The sequence below is a fragment of the Artemia sp. Qi Xiang Cuo genome, chromosome 9 (assembly GCF_049724085.1).
Source record: "Artemia sp. Qi Xiang Cuo chromosome 9, ASM4972408v1, whole genome shotgun sequence".
Classification (NCBI taxonomy): domain Eukaryota; kingdom Metazoa; phylum Arthropoda; class Branchiopoda; order Anostraca; family Artemiidae; genus Artemia; species Artemia sp. Qi Xiang Cuo.
The window spans coordinates 75,976,687-76,001,394 of NC_142802.1; the positions used below are offsets into that span (position 1 = coordinate 75,976,687).

General features: G+C 33.2%; 1 protein-coding gene across 1 annotated transcript in view; it reads left to right on the top strand.

Moving 5' to 3' along the window:
* Window positions 1-24,708, top strand: part of LOC148949030 (uncharacterized) — a 387,072-nt gene that overhangs the window by 52,539 nt on the left and 309,825 nt on the right. Inside the window, exons 13-17 of the mRNA XM_089095093.1 lie at window positions 187-371; window positions 4,555-4,737; window positions 12,222-12,366; window positions 13,492-13,599; window positions 21,911-22,073. Coding sequence (XP_088951219.1) covers window positions 187-371; window positions 4,555-4,737; window positions 12,222-12,366; window positions 13,492-13,599; window positions 21,911-22,073 — 784 coding nt within the window. The remainder of the gene's footprint in view (window positions 1-186; window positions 372-4,554; window positions 4,738-12,221; window positions 12,367-13,491; window positions 13,600-21,910; window positions 22,074-24,708) is intronic.

Here is a 24,708-nt window from a genome sequence, read left to right on the forward strand (position 1 = left end):
TCCTGTGCATTCGCAAAACCTTCCTCTTTATCTTCCCCAGATTTCTCCAGGACGCTAGTTTTCGGCTAGGACGCTTTAATTTAATATTAAAGCGTCACAGATTCCCTCTTTTTTCGGTTTCATAAGTTCTTTGGGTCATCTATTGTTCACAAATTACTTAATTTGATCTTTTTGTGCAAAATACAGGCCTCTATTCCACGGAATCAGCCACTGTTTGATGAATCAGTTATTCTTCCTACAATATGCGGTCTGCCCTTGAAGATAAAAGCATCAGCGAAATTGAAAATCAAATCACAAACATCCACTAGTTCTGATCTAAGTCAGCTGCGCCAGTATGGTAAGGCAAATGTCAAGTGGAACGTAAATACAAGGTATTTCTTGCAATTTGACCGTTTTTATTTTATTAAAACTGAATATTATTATTATATTAACCACTATATAATAAAAGTTACAGATTTAACAGTGGAACCCTTGAAGTAATGAGGAAACATACACATTTTGTTGGAGAAGCATTGGTAAATTTTACTGAATAGAAAATTATCAATATCATAACTTGCATTTTGAAAAGAGTGGTTACCAATAGTATTACTAGGAATAACTGACGTGGACGGGGAGGTCTATTCTTAAATATAGTTCAGCAGTTTGGTGGTTATAAAATTACTTTCCTCCTTTCATAAGGCAAGTAGCTTTTATTAGTAAATTGAATGATTAATGTGTAAGTACTCGCCGAAATATGGGGGGGGGGATATAATGGTCTTTTATAATATGTTCTTAATATTATTGCTTAAAAGAAAGTTCAATATTGGTAATTATCTTAAGTTTGAATTTGTTACTCATTTTGGGAAACTTAAGTATATTTGTAGTAATTCAATGGATACATGGATACTCGCCAAAACAGGAAATATATAACAGGAATTTATAAACAGGAAACAAAACAGGAATTTATAAGCTAATGCAGCTTGGGTGCTTGATTAACAAATCGAACAAAAGGATAACTTTCTTTGTCTAGGCTAGGACCATATAAAACCTGAGAATAAAAGAAGAATCAATCAATTACTATTTAAACATCTGTTTTTAAGTGTTGATTGACATCCACTTAAGCTTCAATATTTGGTGTCAATTCTTCCAATTAATATGTCAGACGGACATTTTTTTTAATTTCTAAAAAAAGAAAAACTTAAATAAACTATTTCCCAAGAATGGCCGCTTTAAAGCAAAACTGCTGATTGTAGCCGTAAAAATCTAGCCACCAAGAATCCACTAGATCACTTTTTCACTGCTTAAAAAAGGAAGAAAAAAAAGAAGTGAAATTAATCATTTTATTGCAACTCTAAACAAGTTGTACCAGCTTTGCCTCTCATAGAGACAATCCGTCTTAGCTTTTTTCTAATTAGGTTTTCAAATCTCTTATCACTTTAACCAAATTTTTCATTTTGACCGTACCGGCCTCTTTCTCAGTTTGACCTTCGGTCAAAATTTCTTCTTTTCAAAAATATGATTTAGCTATTTTTATGTAAGGCTAGCATCCATTCTTGCAGACTCTAAAAGGTCATTCCAGGCAACGGTCCCTATGTTTGTGAAAAAAAGACTCTTCTTGTTCTATTTCTCTTCTCGTTAAATATTTAGCAGGTTGTAAGGATGAAAAAACAACCATCACAAAAATACAGTGGGTTTCCCTGATCCTTGTCGTAAGATGTTATAAATATTATTTTATTAATTAATTTATTTTATCATGAGGCAAACCTTCCGAACATTGGATGTAATAAAGGTGATAAAACAAGTTATTTTTGAAGAAACATAATCATTATAGAACTCATGGCTTACCTTTTTGTACTCTGAATAAATTCCCATCATTGTGTGCAGGTATGACGGTAAATGGCTTACCGTTTTGTACTCTGAATAAATTCCCATCATTGTGTGCAGGTATGACGGTAAATGGCTTACTGTTTTGTACTCTGAATAAATTCCCATCATTGTGTGCAGGTATGACGGTAAATGGCTTACCGTTTTGTACTCTGAATAAATTCCCATCATTGTGTGCAGGTATGACGGTAAATGGCTTACTGTTTTGTACTCTGAATAAATTCCCATCATTGTGTGCAGGTATGACGGTAAATGGCTTACCTTTTTGTACTCTGAATAAATTCCCATCATTGTGTGCAGGTATGACGGTAAATGGCTTACTGTTTTGTACTCTGAATAAATTCCCATCATTGTGTGCAGGTATGACGGTAAATATTAACGTCTTTGAGCTGTGTGCTAAATTTGGGTATTGTCTGTTCAATTAATTAAGTTATCAATATATTGACTATTCTTGACCTTATCATGCATCTTAGCTCTTTCTTAATGGACTCAAAAGCTGAAACTTTGTTTATTCAAAAAAAAAATCTAATGACATTTTTCTATCAAAATAAACTGTTCTTAATAATGAAAGATATGTAAAGTAAAACTTGGTAATTGATATTGTCTAATTTATCAAATTAGTCTAAAACGAAATGGTTCTTGGTCGAATTACAGTACAATTTAGGAGATGAATTTCTGAAAACTGAAAAAATCTTAAAAATTTATTGGGAACATATTGGAACTTGACTTAGAAGCATTTAGGATAAAGCAATTTATGTTCAACTCTCTCACATATATCAACTAAAATTGAATAAAACCTCAGACTTCGTTATCCCAGGAGTTCCTCAGTGCTCTACTTATAAAAAAAATTAACAAGATTTCCATCTATAGGTAAACTGCTATTATAATCATGGATATTATTTGGATGACAAAGACGACAAGAAATTGCATGATTGTCATTTTTAGCTGCAAAAATTAAAAGCGATAGTGACCATAGAATTGGTCCCTGAGGGACACCATGACCGATTTCTGAAGGTGAATAGAAAGCAGATCAGTGGTCATAATCATACCCTACAAACAAGGCTTTAAAATACGCACAATCCCTGGTAATACCAAAATTGGGTAACCTCCACAAAAGAATGTAATGTGTTAAAGATTCAAATTCTTTACGACCATCCGAAAATAAAGCAATGGGAATCAACCCAGAATTTAGTGTAGAAAATTCAAAATTTTTCTAGTGTTTTCTGATATGTTTCCAGAATTAGTGTCTTGTTTAGTGTTTAGTGTTTCCAGAATTTAGTGTTAAAAATTCAAAATTGTTGCGCAAGTATGTTTGTAGTATGTTTCTATCGAAAACCAAAACGGACATCATGAAAAAATCGAGAAGCTTACATATGAGAAAGCATCACCTTTTAAAAATTTCCTTTTAAAGAATCAGAGAGTTTGACCGATAATTAGCTGGATCATTTTGTGGCCTACATTTATTTAACACGAGAACTCGAGCCCGCCAAAGAGTATTTGAAAATATGTCATGATCGAATGAAAGGCTAATGAATTTTCTTCGGGAAAGAACTTAATTCTCTTTGTAGGATTAGTACCAAAGACAAGCGAGGATAAATTCTTTAAAATCTTAATAATCTAAGTAATATGTATATCAGCAACCGGTTCGAAAAACGTCGAATTTGGGTAAGAAGACCGATAAACGTGTTGTGACAGGGAGAAAATAACTTTGCAAGCGGTCCTTTAACAATATTTTCTAAGTGGAATGTAAATACCTCCTTGACAGTTTGGACAAAGGAATAGAGTGTGAGAGAAACGTAAAAAAAAATTAATCCTTGTTTTTCATGGAAAATCTTAATTATTGTAGAAAACTTTAAAGCTGAAAATAAATACAGGCTTTGGGGCTATAATCTTAAAATGAATTTTAAAAAGTGGACTTCATCGGTTGGCTTCTAAACACTTTAGTAAACAGCATTGCCAAGTTTTGCTTTTTGTAGATTGGGTTTAAAATGGATATTCGTAATTCAAATTTGGCACTTTTTGTTAAAATCCGGGAGTATATGTACATCCTAATAGACAGGATGCATTCGTGAGGCTTGACGTACACGACTGGTGTTACCGGCTGATACGGCAAAATCCTTGGTAACTGTTGTGTGACCTCTTGTTTGAGCATTGAGCTCTCAATAGTTTCTTAGTTTTTTTTTTCAAAATTCCCTTTTTTTGTTTCAGTTCCCTCCCCCCGTTCCCAAATAAATGCATCGTTAATTACCAGACACATGATTGTTTCTAGCTTCAATAATCGTTTTTCTCTGGAGCTCCCAAAGAATGCTATAATAAGGCTTGTACGACGGAACTTTTCAAGGAAGGGCGGGGGGAATGGAAATAAAATAAAATATAAATTACATGAAGCCTTGGATAATATGAAAAAACATAGAAATTTCTTTGGAAGGGATAAGGCACGGGACTGAATAGGAACCGAATCGTTTTCCAGGCCGAAATGTGTTCCTGGTTAGTGAAATCAAGTTTTTCCTAGTACGTTCTACTTTGGCTTTTAAAAAGGACAGTAATTTCCTAAAGCACATTTACAACAGGAAAAAAAAAAACACTAACCACTACACAACTGTCTTGGTTTATACAATGTTCGATTCTGGTTGATGCAAAACAATCTTAAACGCATTTGGATGACCCTGGGGTTATGAATTTGTTTTTCAGGTTGGAGCTACCACTGACAGCTCAAATAAAAATAAATCTACCGTTCATTGACAGTGGTGCATCTCACACATTTTCACTCGAGTCACATGTTCAAACTGAAGGTCATCTGCTGATGAATAACTGGAACGACATAGATTTCAAGCTCTCTTTTCCGGACGATACTATCAAACTGCTAGAAATGAGGTATTCCTTGTGTATTTCACTCTTATAAATTTTCTTAACGTCAATTATTTTATAGCTTTAATTTTTTAGATAAAAACTATAATCTCATGAATTCTGTATAGCCTTTTTATTTCAGTTTAACCCTTTTGTTGACCTTTCTCAGCTATTTCCCTTTACTTGTGGGAGGTCATCATTTAAGTCTGCTAATATCCCCTCTTGCCTAAATGATCATTGGTATTGTGTAACATGCTTACAGACTACTCACTAACTCGGGACTTCTATTTTTGGGGTTGGATCAGAACTGAAAGCTGGGAGAAGAATTATTATGATAATGTTATTGAAATTACCCCCCCCCTCCCTCTTTCAAAATCTAATAGAAATTAATTGTATGCTTCATTTCCCCGAGACAAAAAAAAAGTTCCAATGAGATAACGTAGGCTAATGATTCTTTAATTCCAATGATTTCTGGATCAATGTTTCTGCAAAAAATAAAGCAAAAATAAAACTTGTTTAGCACACCTTTTTTGAGAAATAAACTATTTACGAAAAAACATTCAAAAGAGAAAAAAACGAACAGTTCACCTCTTCAGTATAAAAATAATGCAAATAATAGTGGCACAAAATATTGTGCCGCAAAATAGCAGCACAATAAAATAAAATGTGTACAGTAAAATTTAAGTTATGATTTCCTTTTACCAGACTCTCAGACGAAGATAACCATTTGGCTTCAGACATAGTAACAAAAACTCATAAAGTAAAAAAGTCAAACATTTGTGGCTGCAACATCCCTACTTACTTTGGTGAAGGCTTTTGCTGATATCAAGGCCTTTATGAAGTTCCAATTACTGGTAAATTCCCTAATCACTTGAAAATTAAATTCATTATCCTGGTAAAAGGGGGGGGGGGAATAAGATACTCATCTTGGCAACATATGACTAAGTAATTTTCCTTCTACTTCCTTAAGACTGTTTCATAGTTTCCTGCGCGAATGGATATCAGCAAAGATTAACATAAAAGTTAATCCTGACAGTTCGCTAATTTTTTACCACAAACTACCTTGTCTATCTAATCCACATGAATTTAAGAAATCTGGAGGAGCCGATCGTTTGGGTTATTGTAATATCTGGTTATTTTTAATCAAATTTTGGATTTAGTTGATCGCCATTTCTTTTTGTCTAAGAATTCTAAATCGTTGGTTAGTAATATATTAAATTCTTTTGTTGTTTGTAGACAACAAATGGTCGGATTTAAAAATGTTATGAATATAAAATTATCTACTTTTGATCTTGATCTTTAGGGTTTACTTTTGGTTCTGGTAATTGTGGATAACATTGATAATAAAATTCCCTACCGGTCAAAATTTGCGAATGATTTGTGTGTTTCGCAAGTTTTCTACAATATTATCAAAAGCGATCCTCGTCAATTGCTGAAAGTTTTTATTGAGGAATTTGTACTTTAAGTGTGAGGGTAAGCTTTTCTAAGTCTATAATACTCATTTTTAATTTTCTCAAACATTTCTCTTATTTCTTCCACTCAACGACGACCTAAGATGACTGTGATAAGTATTAAAATTCTTGGGTTAGATGTGCCTTGACATCCATAGACGGGATCCCCATGTTTCTAATTAATTAAAAAAAAATTTCAGAAAAAGAATTTTTTCAAAGAAAAGTAAAGGCCGTATTAAACTAAGAAGAAATAAGATAAGAAGAAATAAAAATCTACAATAACTCAATTTCTATAATATGGCCTTCACTTTTCTTTAAAAAACTTCTTTTTATGAAAGTATTTTTTTTTCATTTCTCTTCGTTTTTGATTGCCAAAGTTTCAAGTCTTTCAAAAATTGTATATTTAAAATATTTTTTTATTCCAAAATAAATTAACAGTCTTGGCAAGAACTTATGAAATTAAACTGAATATTTAATGTAACGATTTTAATTGCTGAAACCTGCGCAGCTGAAGATTTTTTTTCACTCAGACCCGGATTAAAGCTATGATACTTTTAGGCCCAAGCGTTTTTGCCGCTCCATTTTTGCAAGATTTACGGGGAAATCCCCAAAACTTCGGAGATGGTGAAAGCCGCAGGGCCTAGTGGGTCTATTGGTAATCCCTGTCCTTGTTTCACTGCAATTTTCAATTTATTTTGAATGTTGTAGTAAATACAAAAGAAAATATTTGTAATACAGTTTGTTTTAGTAAAGCGCCAAAACGCAACATGCCTTTTGCTTTTACTTTTAGAGAAACAGGCAGTAGCCAAACTCTTGTTTGTTGTGAAGAATATAGGTGTCTTAAACAGTTTTGGAAAGAGCTAATCAAATTAAAATGAATTCCCCTGATTTTTTGAATAAAATATCGTTAATAAGTTGTTGTGTTTTTTGTGGGGGGGGGGCATGGAGATTGGGGCAGGGGTCTGCTCTCTTTTTCTTTGAATAAAATATTATTGATAAGTCTTTCTTTTATTTGGGGGGGGGGGTCTGGCCATGGAGGGCCAGGGGTGAGTTTCCATAATTTTTAAAATAAAATAACGTTAATTGTTTTTTTTTGGGGGGGGAGAGGGGACATGCAGGTAGGGCTAGAGGTCAGATCCCTTATGTTTGGAATAAAATATCATTAATAAGTTTTTTGAGTGGGGTTGGGAGTCAGGCTTATCTGATCTTTGAACTGTTTTAAAAACCCTTGCATAAAACCTTATTTGCCCCAAGGATATAACATACAACACTTGCCGTAGGGCTCTTGGGGGTTGTGTTGACCCTGGAGTTTTTGTTATCTGATCTTTTGACTTATTATATTATAACAAAATGGCTATCTAAAAAAATTGATCGGATGTATTTTTGGGTAAAGAGGGCATGGGGGATGGATGTGGATCCGGTCCCTATTGACTCACAAAAAGGGAACTACAACGTTCAATTTCCAGTAGAATTGTAGAGTGGCACAGGCTCATTCGAACTAGGGGTCATTCGATTACCGTTTCATGTAAGAACCGTTTAACGGTTACGCACCGTTACGTCAGCTTAGCCAAAGCTTCATAAACTACTTTGCAGGTATATTTTAATTAAATATCTAATATATAGAGTTGGTTAGGTCAGGTATTTTAAAAAATACGTTCTGGGCAGGCATATATATATATATATATATATATATATATATATATATATATATATATATATATATATATATATATATATAAAAAAATATATATATATAAAAAAAAAAAAAAAAATATATATATATATATATATATATATATATATATATATATATATATATATATATATATATATATATATATATATATATATATATATATATATATATATATATATATTCAGTTTGGGTTCCAGAGGGGCCTTGGTTGCGGCCACGCCATTTCTGCTTTGGCTTCAGTCTTGATTGACGCTGATGAATCAAAGGAGTCCATTGTTATAGGTCTACATGACGTCTGCCGTGCCTACGACTCGCTTCTCCACGATCAACTCATTCTGTATATGGGAAAGAGAGGTGTACATAAGGACATCCTACTACCCATCAAAGACATGTACGACCACCTACAGGCTGAACTCCTACTTCCTGGCCATGGTCGAGCCCTCACTGAATATACGCCTGACGTGATGCTGTCCTACAGAGGTTATCTTGTAGTCCCAGTAAAAAAGGGTGATCGAAAAGTATCAGTCACATCTCTTTGTGCCTTAATAATTGTGTAATTGAACCACAGTCTACTATCGAGACAACATGCATAGCTCGTGACATAGACGTTACAATGATAGCCTACGCCGATGACATTCTGAAAGCCGCACAGTCGCAGGTACAAAGACCACCTTCTCCACACTACAATCAAATTACAGTCGCATTGGCCTTGAATTTAACCCGCGGAAGTCGGATATTCTTCTGTTCAACTGGCGCCAAGAAGAGGTCTCGTCTCTGAGGCTGGGAGAACTATCTGTAGCCCCTGTCTCGAAAATTATTTACCTTGGTTTACCAATTGGAAAGGATCTAAAAACTACCCGCTGTCTTCTTATTGATCATCTCCGTAAACGCCTGCCTTTTGCTTACAGTAGAGTAGTCTCATCTAAAATCCGTTTCAACCGTTTAATTCTGACTCGACTTTATAACGCAGTATCCCTTCCCCATTTCCTGTATCTAAGCCCTTTTTGGAGAATTTTTCCTGAGCCAGAGAAAAGAAAGCTCAGACCCTCGTTTTTTAAGTATGCGAAGTTCTTGTTGCGGCTCCCACCGTGGACAAGAAATTCGCACCTTGTTAAAAATTTTAAAATTGCAGACCCAACGGCAGCTATAATTGAACAAATTAAACGGTACAACGAGAAAGTTTCTTCCCACCCTTGGTACCGTTTGCTAAGGCAGTAAATCACTGTCCATTTAATTTTATTTGCACATCTCTTGTCATATTTAGTCTTTTTACCGTCTCTTGTCATATTTAGACTAGTTGATTTAATCCGTTGATTTTGAATTGAAGTTATCAAGTATTTTGCTGTAGGTTAGGTTGGTTGAATTGAAGTTATCATTCATATTGCTTATGTTTCTTCAGTAGTTGGGAGTTTAAAAAGTAAAAATTCTTACGTACCTGCAGTGCAGTGTATAATTGAGTTTTTGTTTCTCGTCTTTGTAATTTGTTCGATTATGTGTATTGTGTTGGAATTTGTTTTTTGTGTGTGTTTTGTTTTTCTTTTTTAGTGATACTCCGTCTTTTGTACCTTTTTTTTGACGGGTAATAAATAAGTAAATAAATAAATATATATATATATATATATATATATATATATATATATATATATATATAACGATAAATAAAAGTTCAAATAGGGATAAAATCCTTTTAATAGACAGTGATGATGAAATCATCATCACTGTCTATTAAAAGGATTTTATCCCTATTTGAACTTTTATTTATCGTCATGGAAAGGCAGTGTGGTCTCCGAAATTATCTACGTTATATATATATATATATATAAATATATATATATATATATATATATATATATATATATATATATATATATATATATATATATATATATATATATATATATATATATATATATATATATATATATATATATATATATATATATATATATATATATATATATATATATATATATATATATATATATATATATATATATATATATATATATATATATATATATATATAGATATATATATATATATATATATAAAAATGTTTGTGATTGTTTAGAATGTATTTTTGTTTTGTAGGAATTTTCTATTTCGTAAGAAGTATTTTGTATGATGAAAGAAGAATTTGTGATTTCTTAGGATGTATTTTGTTTTGCAAGAAGTATTTTTTTTTTTGTAAGAAGTATTTTGTATTTTTCAAGAACAATCTCTGGTTTTTAGGAATTATTTTGTATTTTGTAAGAACCGTTTTCGAATGAGTAGAATGTGTGTCCCCTCCGAGGTTTATGTGAGTATTCCTTCCATAAAAACCTTATAGGCCCCCGGGGCATAATTTACAACACTATCCCTCCGGGTTTCGGGAGTGTTGTGTAAATCCCAGATTTTTATTATATGATCTTCGGTCTATTTTGGAAAAATTGAATACCTAAAAAATTCAATGGGATGTATTTGGGGAAAAGAGGGTTGGTGGAGGGGGGGCTAGTTGCCATTAGCTCACTTTTGACTCTCAAAAAGGGAACTATAACTTTCAATTTCTTGTCAATCGAGTCGCTTCCGAAGTCTATCTCTTCCATAAAACGTTATATGGCCACGGGGCATAAGCTACAACCCTTCTCCTGGACTCTTGGGGGGGGGGAGGTATTTCAAACTTGAAGTCTTCGTTGAACTATAACAAAGAAAATAGCTATCTCAAATTGATTGGATGTATTTAAGGAAAAGAGGGGGAAAATGGGCTTAGGGGGGCTCTCTTTTGGCTCTTGAAAAGTGAACTAGAATTTTCAATTTACAATCAAATGAGCCCCTCTGAAGTTTATACGAGCACCCCTCCATAAAAACCATGTATACCCCAGGGCATAACTTACAACGCCTTCTCCCGAGCCCTAGGGGGGGTTGTGTCGACCTTGGAGTTTTTGTTATCTGATCTTTATACAACATTTTAATTAATACAACAATTGACCTTTTTGGCCTTAATCTTATTAGCCGAATTCCTCCTTCCATTCCTTTCCCCCTCTTCCTTCTTATGCTCTTTAATAAGTTTTACTGTAACTTTTTCGATCTTTTTGGATTTGGATACTTTGACTGACATTGTGACATTGTTATTAATATGCTTTGCCTGTATGTATGGTAATTCATTTCTAATGAATTTTCCGATAATTTCTCTAAAAATTATTTATAAAAAGGATAAAATGCCTTGCCCTTACCTACACAAAAAGGCTCAACTAATCTCTGTAAAAGAAAAAAAAGACTTAAAGAGAAAACATTTACGCCTTAAGCTTGGCGCCCTGGTTTTTCCCGAAATCTTGATTTTTGTTTTTTTGGCCTATAATATCTTTTATTTTGTACAAATCGCCTATGCTTTTGGTTAGAAACTATTCCACTGTAACAAGTGTTTGATCTAAGATCAGAGGAAAGCAGAAATATTATATATATATATATATATATATATATATATATATATATATATATATATATATATATATATATATATATATATATATATATATATATATATATATATATATATATATATATATATATATATATATATATATATATATATATATATATATATATATATATATATATATATATATATATATATATATATATATATATATATATATAATTTTTGTTTATTGACAATAAGGATAACAGACGAAAGCAAATTTTCTGAAAACAGAATTCAGCATTCTGCATTTTTTTTTTATAGCAAGCAATAGCTTTTTTTTATTTTTCTCGATTTTTAACTACCATCTGTTATTAAAAATAATCCTAAAATGGCTAGCTGTCAATATTAAATTTAGTTTAGAAAATCTGAATTTAAGATTTCATATCCTAAATATATATTTATATATTATATATATATATATATATATATATATATATATATATATATATATATATATATATATATATATATATATATATATATATATATATATATATATATATATATATATATATATATATATATAATATATATATATATATATATATATATTGATTAGAGGTTCTTAATGGTCTGTAATTCCGATCTTGAATCTGAGAATCAATGTCTAATCTTTTTCCAGACCAAGATACGAAATTAAATAAAAGTAAAAGAAACAAGTTTTTTCAACTAAAAGTAAGGAGCAACATTAAAGCTTAAAATAAACAGAAAAACGAGAGCGGAATTATTACGCATATGCGGGGAGCTTCCCCCTCCTCAATACCTCCCTCTTCACGTTTCACTTTTTTTTAGTACTTTAAAAAAACTTTCTATTCAATATTCAACGGTCCTTATGTTTCAGGAGTCGTTTTGATAGAATTGGGGACCTAATTTGTATCGGTAAATAGTTTTTTTCTTCTTTCAGGAGTGAAGCTGCTATAGTTCATTACGGCAAAATTATTCAAACCAAAATGCCGAATAGTCCTGGAAAATCTGAATATACAGGATGTGTTGGACTCAAAGATAAATGGAAATGGGGTCTCAAACTGTGCGTGGATGCTCAGCAGTCGGTGAGACTAAATTTAGTCATTTTACAATGGAAAGATCTCTTATGTTCCTAGAACTTGACTTCGTGAATTCTGTACTTCCCTCTCCAATTCTCGAAATAAATTTTGATGAAGTTGGTTCAAACTTCATCTAGATCAACTATTTTTTGAGCGGTGCCAGATTAATTTATTTTGCGGGTTATTAGGAAATGGAGGTTTTTTTTCTATATCTCAAAACTATTTTTTTCTATCTATAAGGTGTTTTTTTTTCGATTTATGAACGCTACTCATTTCCTGCAAAAGGTAGTTCTCATGCTCTCTGTAGGATAACTTTTTCGAACAGAAGGGGTTTTTACTATATCCGAAGTCTAATGTTCCCCTCCAAAAGGTAATTTTTACTACACAAATGGTTGTGGCTATACTTGATGCCGTCTTTTTAGTGCTAGATTCTGGTAAAGGCATCTGAAACGTGTTGCATAGTATAATTTAATTGGAAATAGTTGTAAAACCTTGCTTTTGATTTCTTTTTTTTGCTTTACTTATTTTTCTATCTCTGCTATTATACCTAGTTTCCGTTTTATCAATTTAGTAGTTAAAGCAAAACTTTGCCATAAGACTATAAAGCTTGGAATTTGCTTATAGATTAAAAAAAAATCTTATTCTTGCATAAAAAAAAGTTTGAATCTAAATTAAGATTTTGTAGTTTACAGTCCTAACTATTTAGAATTCTACATGTCCCTGAAGACGGTAAACTTCAGTCACTTTTGCTATTGCCAGACTACGTAAAATGTTTGTTATAACTCACAGAAGCAGAAGCAGAATTTACAGAAACAGTGAAATGTAAATGGGTCGTACCAGTCATAATGAACCTTCGCAACACACTAAAATTAATCAGAATGTTTTATTGATAAAACTGTTATAGTGTTCGGTTGCGGATCAGTATTAGCGAGACTCTTTTTTTTACCTCTGTTCGGAATTCTGCTCATAAGATACTACATTTATCTTAAGTAGAAGGCAGCCTTGCTTCAGAACCGTTTCAGTCGTCATTTACAATTGTAAACCATGATTGTGTTAAAATCAAACAATTGTACTACAAACTAAGTAATACTAAGAAAGAATTGAAAGAATTAATTCATTCCTGCCTTGCAGTTGTCTACATTTGTCCCTGGAAGTTTGCCAAGATATGCACTATATTTCAAGAAGAATAGTGACAGCTTCAAGGGGCTCAGAATAAAGCATAAAATTGCAAGGAAATCTGTAAGTATTCATAAGAAGTAATAATTAAAGGCCTAGATCAACGAGGGTCACTGAGTCATTAAGATGATCAAAAATATTTAGGGTAAAGTTAGGTAAAACTCGACAAAAGATGAGTAGGCTACAATTAAATATGGCCAAGCATTGTTCTGTTCTCGAATGTAGGAATAAATCAAAGAAAGATGCATAAATCATATTTAGCAGACAAATATGATAATTCTATTATGATAAGCTTGTAGAGATAAATTTTTTTTTTTTTTTTTTTTTTGTCATAACATACATACGACAGGCGAATAATTGCCTGTCGCCCCCAAAAGCGAATAATCATGGTTTTCATAAATATTCCTGTTCTTTCATATAACATTCTATAAATATTCATATCCTACAACTCACGTGTAATTCAGGTATTTTTTACTGTTTGGTAACGCACCTCCCCCCCTTCCCTGCGGATACCCTTGCTTTGAATGCCGTTTAACATAATTTAAGAAAAATAACTCATAAGATCGCCGGGTATATATATTTTTGACTTCCCAGAGTCGAGCAATATTTTTGTAAATATTCCTGTTTGCATTTTTTTTTTTTCGTCTTCTAATTTTTACGCAAAAGAAGTCACAAGGCTGAAATAAACTATTGTATTTTGTCTTGTGTGAATTTGAAATAAAAAATTAAACAGTAGTGCACGTAGGAACTTCATCCATAACGCTTTTCTCCCTGTAGAATAAAGAACATCTCTTTGAATACCAGCACCTCGTTTGGCTTGTTGTTTTCCGTTTGGCTTGATTTTTTTTTTTAATCCAGACTGAAATTAGATTTCTAAATTGACCTTGATTAGGAACTGTATATCTTCACATAATATTCCAGGCGCTAAAAGTAGTCGCGGGGTGGATATCCCGGAGTCTCTGTAGTGGAATCTAATTTTGATGGTGTATTATTTCTAAGGGATATTTTCACCCACAGATAGATTCAGTGATATCTACTTCAATAGTTTGGCGTAACTGTATAGTACTTTACACAAATTAATGAAGTCTCAAAGGAATCCCTTCGTTCAAATGAAGCTTTTAAATTAGTTTCCTTTATAACTATTTATTTTCTATTGACTGCATTTATGTTCAGAGACAAATTAGCACCGCACGATGCTACGGCCCTTGTAACTGAGAATGTATGACGACTTTTCAAGGGAAAATTGTAGCATTAAGAAAATAAAAAAAATTATCCAATCTTCCTTCACTCAGAGTTTATCTATTTTCCAGCTGTGAAAAAGTACTCCTATGTGTCCAAATTATCAATGTTTTTTTGGTATTTTGTAGAAGAGAAAAACTGTGCGTTAATAAATAGTTTTTTTTTTAGTTACGTAGTCTTTTAAATCTTTTTAAAATGAAAAAAGATAGCAACGTATTTCAATAGTGAGTAAGCTGAATAGCAAATTTTGATCTACTTGAGATGTAAGAGATAGGAGTCAGAGTCCAAAGCTCTAAGATGCTAGACATTGAAGTCTGAGCAACTTGGAGGGTGCAAGCAGCAGCCCACTCAGTATCCCAGAAACCATAATATGCGCCAGAAAGTTTTTATTTGTTTTTATCTAAAATACTTTAAGACGCTAACAATACTTTTAGGGGTGTACACACCTTTTCAAGGAGCACTGGGGTGAGGATTCGAAATTTTAAATGGTAGCTCATGTAAAATGGCGCATTCGAGGTACTGTAATTTCAAAGAGAATAAAACTAGTTTTTTCCAAAAAAAGTCTTTTTGAAAAACGTTGTCTTAAGTTTTAAATCTGTTTTAAAGTTTTAACTGTTAATTATGAGTTTAATTAAATAATTGTTCCATGTTGCACATGTCCCTTAATAGAAGGGACATTTCTAAGCTTCGAGATTGTAATTGGCAACTTCCTTTTCAATATTGCATGATGTTAAACTACAAGGAAAAAACATAAGTTTTGTTCGATAGGGTTCTTTGAAGCCCCTCGGCTTTAGCTTAAAGTTTACGGGATTTCCTTTTAACCCTTTAATGATATTGTATTTATTAGAAAACTGTTCAGATAAAAGCTAAGTCTTTTTCTTTTCTTATAGATTGCAAAAAAAATGAGTAAGAGAGGAGGGGGGAGGCGTTTGAAGTTTAGAATTCTTAATATAGAAATAACTGAAGCGTACCGTTCAATTGCTGCATTGGCTCCAGGCAAAACTCCTTTCGGCATATGCAAGAATCATCCGTGTCTGTTGCCTTGTCTTCAACTTTTGACATTACATCCGGAACAAACCTTGTTTTTTATTCTGTGCTTATGGAGACAAGGTAGTAATCTACAAAGTTACTGTTTTTGCTAGCTAAAAAATAAGAGACAAAAACAGGGGCGTGTATTATTCAAGTAAAAAGGTGGCTGTCAAAAAGTACCCGTTTTACATGCTTTTTCTCAACACCTCTTAGCCGAGAGATATGTTAACAAAACCAGGGAGCTAAATTTTCCATCTTTTATACCTAATCCTAATTTTATCTCCTGTGAGCCTGGAAAGGCTTCAAGGTTAATTTTAATAGTACCTACTAATTGCCCATACTAGCATAGTCTAGTTACTTAAACATAATTGTAAATATTCTGGTAAATACCCCGACAAAAATAATTATTTTGTCGTCCAGAATAGTCAATCGCGTGCTAGCTGTTCAGTTTTTTAGGGTAAGGTCGGCTTGTCACATGCTGTATATGCTAACACCCTTATTCTAACACCGGTGCTAATACCGTTATTCTAACACCGGTGCTAACACCGTTATTCTAACGCCATAGCCGTAGGAGTCTAACTAAAAAAGTTCTTTTGCTTAACTTGCATCATGCTTCCGTTGGTCTGTCAATCAACCATTCTAAATATGAATTTATTTGTTGCAACTACTACTACTACTACTACTACTAACAACTCGACGCAGCACCAAGCCGCCTGAGGCCAACACAGCTACGCACGCTCCTCCTCCACCCCAATCTATTCAAAGCCTCCCTTTTTACACCCGCCTATGAAGTTCCCATTTCCTTTAAATCTTTCTTTATGACGTCCCCCCACCCCAGACGGGGACGACCTGCTTTCCATTTAGCCCTAGATGGTTGGCCAAAAAGAACAATCTTCGGCAATCTGTCATCCTTCATCCGCACAACGTGCCCTAACCACCTCAACCTTTCTTTCATTATAGCCCTAGAGAGCGGTATTGTACCACATTTTTCGTGAAGCCAATTGTTTGAAATACGGTCAGTCAGCCGGGTACCCAGAACAATCCTTAAGCAATTTCTCTGGAAAACATCTAGCAAATCTTCATGCACTTTTCAGAGCGTCCATGCTTCAGAGCCATATTTGACCACTGTCATCACTGTAGCTTCTAATATTCTAATCTTTGTTTGCAGACTTATCTTCCTATTTTTCCAGACTTTTTTTAACTGTGAAAAAATACCCTGAGCCTTGGCTATTCTATTTTTAACATCTTCACTGCTCCCACTATCTTTACTAATAATACTACCAAGGTAAGTGAAGCTGCCCACCTGATCAATCTTTTCATTACCCAAACGTCACCTTTTCATCTCCACTTATTCCTAGCCTTAGTGACTTAGTCTTCCTAACGTTAATTTTCAAACCAATTCTAGCACCCTGAACTCGCAAAACCTCTAAAACTTCATCCATTTTGCTCACACTTTCATCTAGGATGCTTAAATCATCAGCATAATCCATGTCCAGGAGACTTTTTCCTCCCCATTTGATTCCGTGGTCTCCCATTGCCTTTCCTGTGCTCCTTAAGACAAAGCCCATCAAAATAACTCATATACAGTGGGTTAGAACACAGCCTTGCCTAACTCCTTAATTAATACAAAACCAGCTGTTATATCCTATTTCCTACTTAAACCGCAGCAATACTTTTCTGGTGCTTAGTTCTTATCACTTCAATATATTTTTCTGGTAGACCATACAAGGATAACACCTTTACTGAAACTCTTCTTTTAGAAGAATCGAACGCTTGCTCATAATCTATAAAACTGAGGACCAAAGGTGTTTGAAACTCAGGCACTTCTCAGTTATTAGCCTAAGAGTGAAAGTTTGGTCGACACATCCTCTACATTTTCTAAAACCGCACTGTTCTTCTCTTAAAACTTTGTCTACGGCCTATCTCAGTCTAAAAAGCATCATATTGCTAAGTACTTTGCTACCTACAGAGATCAGACTAGTGCCTCGATAATTACCACACTCACTTTTTATCACCTTTCTTATAAAGTGGCTTAATTAAGGTTTTCCTAAAATCGTTAGGTACTTCCACTTTTTTAAAATCATATTCATAATCTTCAATAACTTATTTCTTACCTCAGAGCCACCATATTTAAGAAACTCATTTACCACTCTATCAGCACCTGGAGCCTTATTATTCTTTAATCCTTTTAGTACTGTTGCTAATTCCTCCTCACAAAACAAATCTTCCTTCACATCCAAGGTATCACAAACTTTTTCATTTTCCTCTATATTTTTTCCTGTAACTCTATCTCGGTTTAGCAAGTTCTCAAAATGTTTGGCCCATCTCTTTAGTTTTTTCCTTATCGCTAATTACCCCATTTCTATCTTTAACTGGGACAAGTCCGGATTGACTACTCCCTCTCAATTTGTTAACGTGCCAGTACAATATTTTACTATTATGCCGTCGACCTGCATCTTCCAGATCCTCGTTAATTTTATCCTTGGCCTCCACTTCAAACCTCCATAGTTAATATTTTAGTGCTTCCTCCACTTTCTTTACATTTCTTTTGTTTTCATACGACCTATCACTCAGATAATTTTTGTACAAGTCCTTTCTCCTTTCTATTAAATATAAAGCTTTTTCCCTAATATTCTTAGCTGCAGTTGTAGCTTTTTTCCGTAATACACCTTCAGCAACTTCACAAATTATTTTTCTAAAATTATTCCAAGAATCTTCCACATTGTCAAATTTAAACTCTCAAGTTTAGTATTCAACTGTTCCTGGAAAGTTTCTCTCAAATTCTCATCCTGGAGTCTACCAACATCATAACTTCCCGGGAGGTAGTTACCCTTCCGATATTTCACGGCCACTACTAAGTGGCCACTTTAGATCTGGAACTCTTCCTTGCTCTCATTCAGTGGATTAGCAGGGTATTTCCTTTGGTCTCTCTGTTTCTTCTTCTTGTTCAGTACTGATAAATAAGGTATGTAAGAGCCTAATGGTAGCTCGGAAAATTTTTTAGACTGTATGTAGACTGTATCACAGTCGTTCCTCAGCTATTCTTTCCCCTTCTAGCACTACCCATTTGTTTTGCAAAAAAAACATTGTAGTAATTATTAGTAACGTAGTACTTTTTAAAAATTGAAAAGCCTGAGGGATGGATCTTCGATGAAAAACTGTACTTATTCTCCAAGATTGTCTCCTAGACTCGCTATTGTGAATCTCTCTTCTAGAATGCTTGTGCCCAAGGAAATCCAAAAACTTGAAAAAGGTCCAAAATTCTCTTTTCTACCGAAACAAGTTCCAGTGGCAGATGTAATTTTCTCTCTAAAGTCCGATTTACATAAATACTACACATCTGTTTCTAACCCAGGTGGAGTTAGGCCTTGTCTTATAAATACCCTTTATAACATTAAAAAAAAGTTAAGTCTCCTGCCAATTTTACACCAGAAAATTTGCACGAAATAAAAATATTATCTGATCTCCGCAAAGACCCGTCTATTATAATAACCTTAGCAGACAAATGCAATTCACTTGTTGTCATGGATACGACAGCTTATGACTACAAATTTTATTTACGCTTAAATGACAAAGTACGTATATAACGATAACTCACGATCTTACTGATCAGTCTGCTAATAAAATTATAAATTAATTAAAGAATCTAAAACATTAGGGTAAAATCACACCAGAATTATACAATAAATTTTTCCCCAGTGGTAGCTTTTGTTTAAAATTTTACGGTTTACCGAAATTTCATAAGCAAGGTATTCCCTTAAGGCCTATCGTAGTATGTACGAAAGGCCCTGCTTCCAATATTCGGAAAATGGCTATTTACAGACCCCAAATAATTGCTTTATTTCCTAAAATTCTATATGAGTAATTCGGTAGATTCAGTTGAGAAACTAAAAAGCGCAAGTAAATCAGGAAGTACAATAGACAGTAGCTTTGACATTGTTTCTACGTATACAAATATAGATATGGGCATATCTGAGAAATTATTGAAAAACAAAATAGAAAAAAAAAATTATCACTTAATTGAAGATTCAGCGACAGGAATTGATTACGAAGTTTTTATGACCCTACTTAAAATTTGCATTATGTTTTCAATGTATTTTCAGATTCGTTATTTTTTATCATCAAATAAAGGGTCTGCCAATGTGAGCATCCCTATCCGGGTTACTCTCGAATATTTATGTAGAGCACTTTGAAAATTGGACTTTAAATTCATATTTTTTAGGACATATCTATTGGGGACGTTACATGGATGAGGTAATATAACTTTGGAACCATGGTGAAAACGAACTTAGGTTTTTTCTTAGATCTAAATACATATGACCAACGCAAAACAATACTTTTTCGTATGCCGACCGAGGGTCCGCATTGGTGTAAAACAATAGATATCTTTATTTTAAACAAACCACTCCTCCAGCGAAAGTTAAAAAGCTGTTGTAATTTCTCTCATCAACCGTGCCCTGAATATTTACACTGAATCTCTTATCACAGCAGAAACAAATTTTTTCAGAGATATGCTTTTTGGAAACGGATACCCCATTCTTTTTCTGAATGTTACAATTAGCACTAGACTAAAAAGAGTAAAAAGACACTCCCGAAAAATCAAAGGTCTTTGATCATGTGAGGCTCCCGACAAGCCCTCAAATATAATATATCTTCCATACATCCCAAAAATCACAACGAATTTTAAAAAAAATGCTAGCACAAAACACAATCCGTATGTCGTATTCATAAATAATTTTGAAATCATGAATTTCTTAAACTCTGGTTTTATCAAATAACCTATGACCTGCGGCAATTACTCTATTGGTAGAACCCATCAGAATTTAGAAAAACGCATGCAACAGCATAGATAGGACATTGACAAAGCTTTATTTTTTAATAGTTCTAATAACCCCTTTGATTCTGCTTTAAATAGCCATATTTTTGATAACCCCAGCCACAAATTATTTTTTGAAAAATCTTCTCACATTAGTAATGACTGAGGTATAAACAGGTTGTTCGGGAATCAATTAAAATTAGATTCAAAATGAATCACAGTATTTCTTTAAATAGGGATTTGGGGGAGTACTCACTAAATGCTTTATACACAAATTTAATTAGAAATCATGTGACAAAATATATTACAAAACCGATAGACAATACTAGTGAGCCTGCAACAAAAAGGCCTTTGAGGTTAGCTGCCAAAAAGACAAGATTAGCATTGAAAGCGTGTATTCAATTATTTTTATTTCGTTTGAATGAAATGCATCGACTTTACATATCATTCCTGGTTGAACTTCGTTGAAGTAAGGATGCTAGGACTGTTTTAAAATTTCTTTTTAGTTTTAATGGTCGTAATGTCTCTTTTTTTTATATTTTCATTTGTGTTAGGCTGAGGAGGCTCTTGGACGTACGGTCGAAATATTTGTTTAACGTTTGGGATTCCACTGCCATACGGAAAAAATTTCCTATTGTTCTACTTGTTATTTGTTGTTTATGATGGAAAGAAAGTTTGTTCTTCGTCGCTATTTAATTGATTTTATTTTTAATCTATAGTGTTTGCAGTAATTTTTGCGTCGTTTTCTTTTTTTATTTTTTTTGTATTATAGTTTTTACTCCACATTGTTGTTTTTGCTTTTTTTTAGGCTATAAATTACTACTACTAATAATGTATTCTTAAACACCTAAGATGAAAAACTTAAAGAATTCTGAAAAAAACCTGGTCGATATAATTTGGTTTTAATGTTTATACTCAAACTTTGTTAATACTTTTACTGACTTGTCACAACGGTAAGTCATCAGGGGTTAATAAAATCATACATTGCAGTCTGTTTAAAGCATCTGCTTTTGCCATCTGCCAAATCCCATAGATGCCGTTCAATATTTAAGGCTCATTCCAACCTAATTTAAGTGTCTCTCTAGTTTTTGACCAAACTCTTAAAAGCTGTCTAGTATAGCTCTTTTAGAGAATTTCTATATTAAAAGTATGATCTTTGTGAACATCTAGCTATAATATGTCCAAGCTATTTGTGTCGCTTTTTCATATAGCACCTTACATAGTCAACGCTACCGAATTGAAAATAATTCATACTAATTACTAATACTAATATTTTCTTTTCCTAAATAGGGTCTTCTTCACATGGATTCAAATATGACAGCCGAATATGGAACCGAATCAACTACTCTACTAGCTTTAACAGGTAAAGTTGCGCTAAAAGAGGCAAATGGAGGAAATGAAATGTCGGCAAATATATCCGCCGTTTATAATAAGAGGGAGTACCTGGTTCAAGGTAAGCTTATTATTTTTTTATTTGTCAAGAAAATTTATTTTGTTTCAATTAGTCAATAATAAAGTAATTTTGAATAAATTTGACGGATGAGGTACATTTTTGTAAATTTCGAAATGGTTAATTTATTACCGTAAATGGTTAATTTTCAATTTATCTTGATTTTTTTAACCTTGAAGCCATGATGTCTTCTCATACGGAGTTGTGTGCCAATTAGAGGAGAAAATTGTTAAATATAAAAAAGTCAGAAAAAACTGAAAATAACATCTAAAAGTCTATTTACTCAATCAGCTTCATTCAGCTTTCATTCAGTCTATGATTTAAAAAAGTTTGTTTATTGCTGAATAGCCAAAAGTTAACCTATTTTTTCACAGATAATCATAATACTTTTCGTGATATAATACAAAATATTACGATACTTTTAATCTTTTTGTTTGCTGTTTTTTCTAATGAAAATCAGCATTTACCCAGCTTCATTTAATTTACTTACACTTCTAGTTTTAACTTTATTGGTTCCTGTTGAATGATTATATATTATTCTCATTTTATCTGTCTCATTACTTGTTTCTAATTTATTAATTTTTTTTATTTATTTAAACTTGGAAAATTTGTTTACAAATTATTACCTATTTAGATATTTTTTTTCCCTTTTTTTCATGAAGATTTGGTTCGCTCCATCCCAGTGGAAATCTGTGAAGTTCTAGTTTTGACTTTCTTGGTTCTGTTTGCTGTTTCAAAAAAAAAATCTGAATTCCGAAAAGAATTGAGAATTCCGTTAAAAAAGAAAAAAAGAATTCCGTTAATTTGATAAATTATTGCTATTATAATTACTTTCTTAATTTAGTAAATGTACTTAGCAAACAATGTGTTTTAGTTATTTGCATTTCTTTTTCTATTTACTACCCTTCATGAATATTTCCCCCTGCTCAGTTTCGAAACTTCAAGCATCGTCTAACTGGGCTCACGTTTACTGTTTGAATATTGTTCTCATTTTATTCTTTTTCTTTTCTTTACGCTGTATGCGAGACTATATTCTTTGACTCCTCTCTCCCAGTATCTTTCATATTTAGGCTTATTAATTGTCAGCTGCGCATGAATATATCGACTGCATGTGAAAAAGAAAAGAAACAGCTTTTTTAAAAAATTGAAGAATAATTACAAGATTATTTTATAAATGTAAAATTTATATATTTTATATACATTTATATTTTTATAGCAGCCAGAAATAATGACACAAGAAGGTTTTATAAAACCTTCAAAGAAATAACCGGAAAAAAGTCACCTATCGCGAGTCTCTTAAAAGGCTGAAATAAAATGATTTCTGATGTACAAGGTAAACTTGATCACTGGTAGAATCACTTTAAAGACCTGCTTAATTCAAATACAGATGGGCAAGATGCAACGCTTATGCTGCCACCAACAGGCGACATCAACATGGCACCACTTTTAGGTTCAGACATACTAAACGCTATCAAACGGCTAAAAGCAATAAGTCGCCTGGCAAAGGTGTTCTCCCTCCTGAGGTCTACAAGACCTCACCAAACGTTGTAGTGGAGCAGCTAGAAACTCTCTTCAGTCTGATCTGGGAGAAGAAGACCTTCCTGTCTGATTGGAAGCTGTCAGTAATAATCCCAGCATTTAAAGATGAGGCAAATGTGACAGCCGCAGCTATCGAGGGATATCACTCATGTATATGGCTACCAAAGTATTCATGATGATCTTGCTTAAAAGGTTTGAGGGAGCAAGGAATGAGTTGACGCGTGAAAATCAATGCAGAATATGAAAGGGAAGAGGGTTCACCGACCAGATCTTCACTCTTCGGCTTATTCTCCAACAGTGCGAACGTAACAATCTTCTCATAATTAACATGTAGTTGGATTTTGTGGCTGCTTTTGACCAGTAACCCGTGAAAACCCTTGGCGCATCATGATAAAAGAGGGCATGTCGGTTGATTTCATAGAGCTGTTGAAGGCTTACTATGAGCATTACAAATCAACTGTAAGTGTACTGGGTCAAGAAATTGAGCCCTTCAATGTGGATAGCGATTTAAAGAAAGATGCACATTGCCTCATTTTGTTTAAATATTATATAGAAACTGGATTCTAGAACGAGTACTCTCAAGCTTTGATGGTGTTGTTATGGGATTGGGTATCCAGCAACTCTAACAACTACCAAAACAATGGTAAATGAAATGCAGATTTCTCTTACTTACTGGGTATGAAGATCAACACAGCAGAAACTAAAGTCATGGGCCTAAATTTACAGTCGGATTATCAGCTTGTGTTTTACGGACAAGAATTTTAAAAAAGGCGATTGTTTCACTTATCTTGGCTCACTAATAGACTCTCTCGGAGGCTGTGACCTTGACGTAAATAATAGAATCAACAAAGCTCCTTCTCTCAGATACGCTGCCATTTGTGGAACAAACGGGAGATCAGTATGAAGGCAAAATTTGTTTCTATAAAACAGCTGTTAGGTCTGTTCTTTTCTATGCAGTCGAGACGTGGCCCCTGAAGCAACTGCATCTCCGTGATATGAAATTCTTTGACCACCGCTGTTTACGAAACATCCTGATGATTCATCCATAACCTAAAAGAATCTCAAATGCTGATGTGCGCCACTGCTGCTATAAAATCGA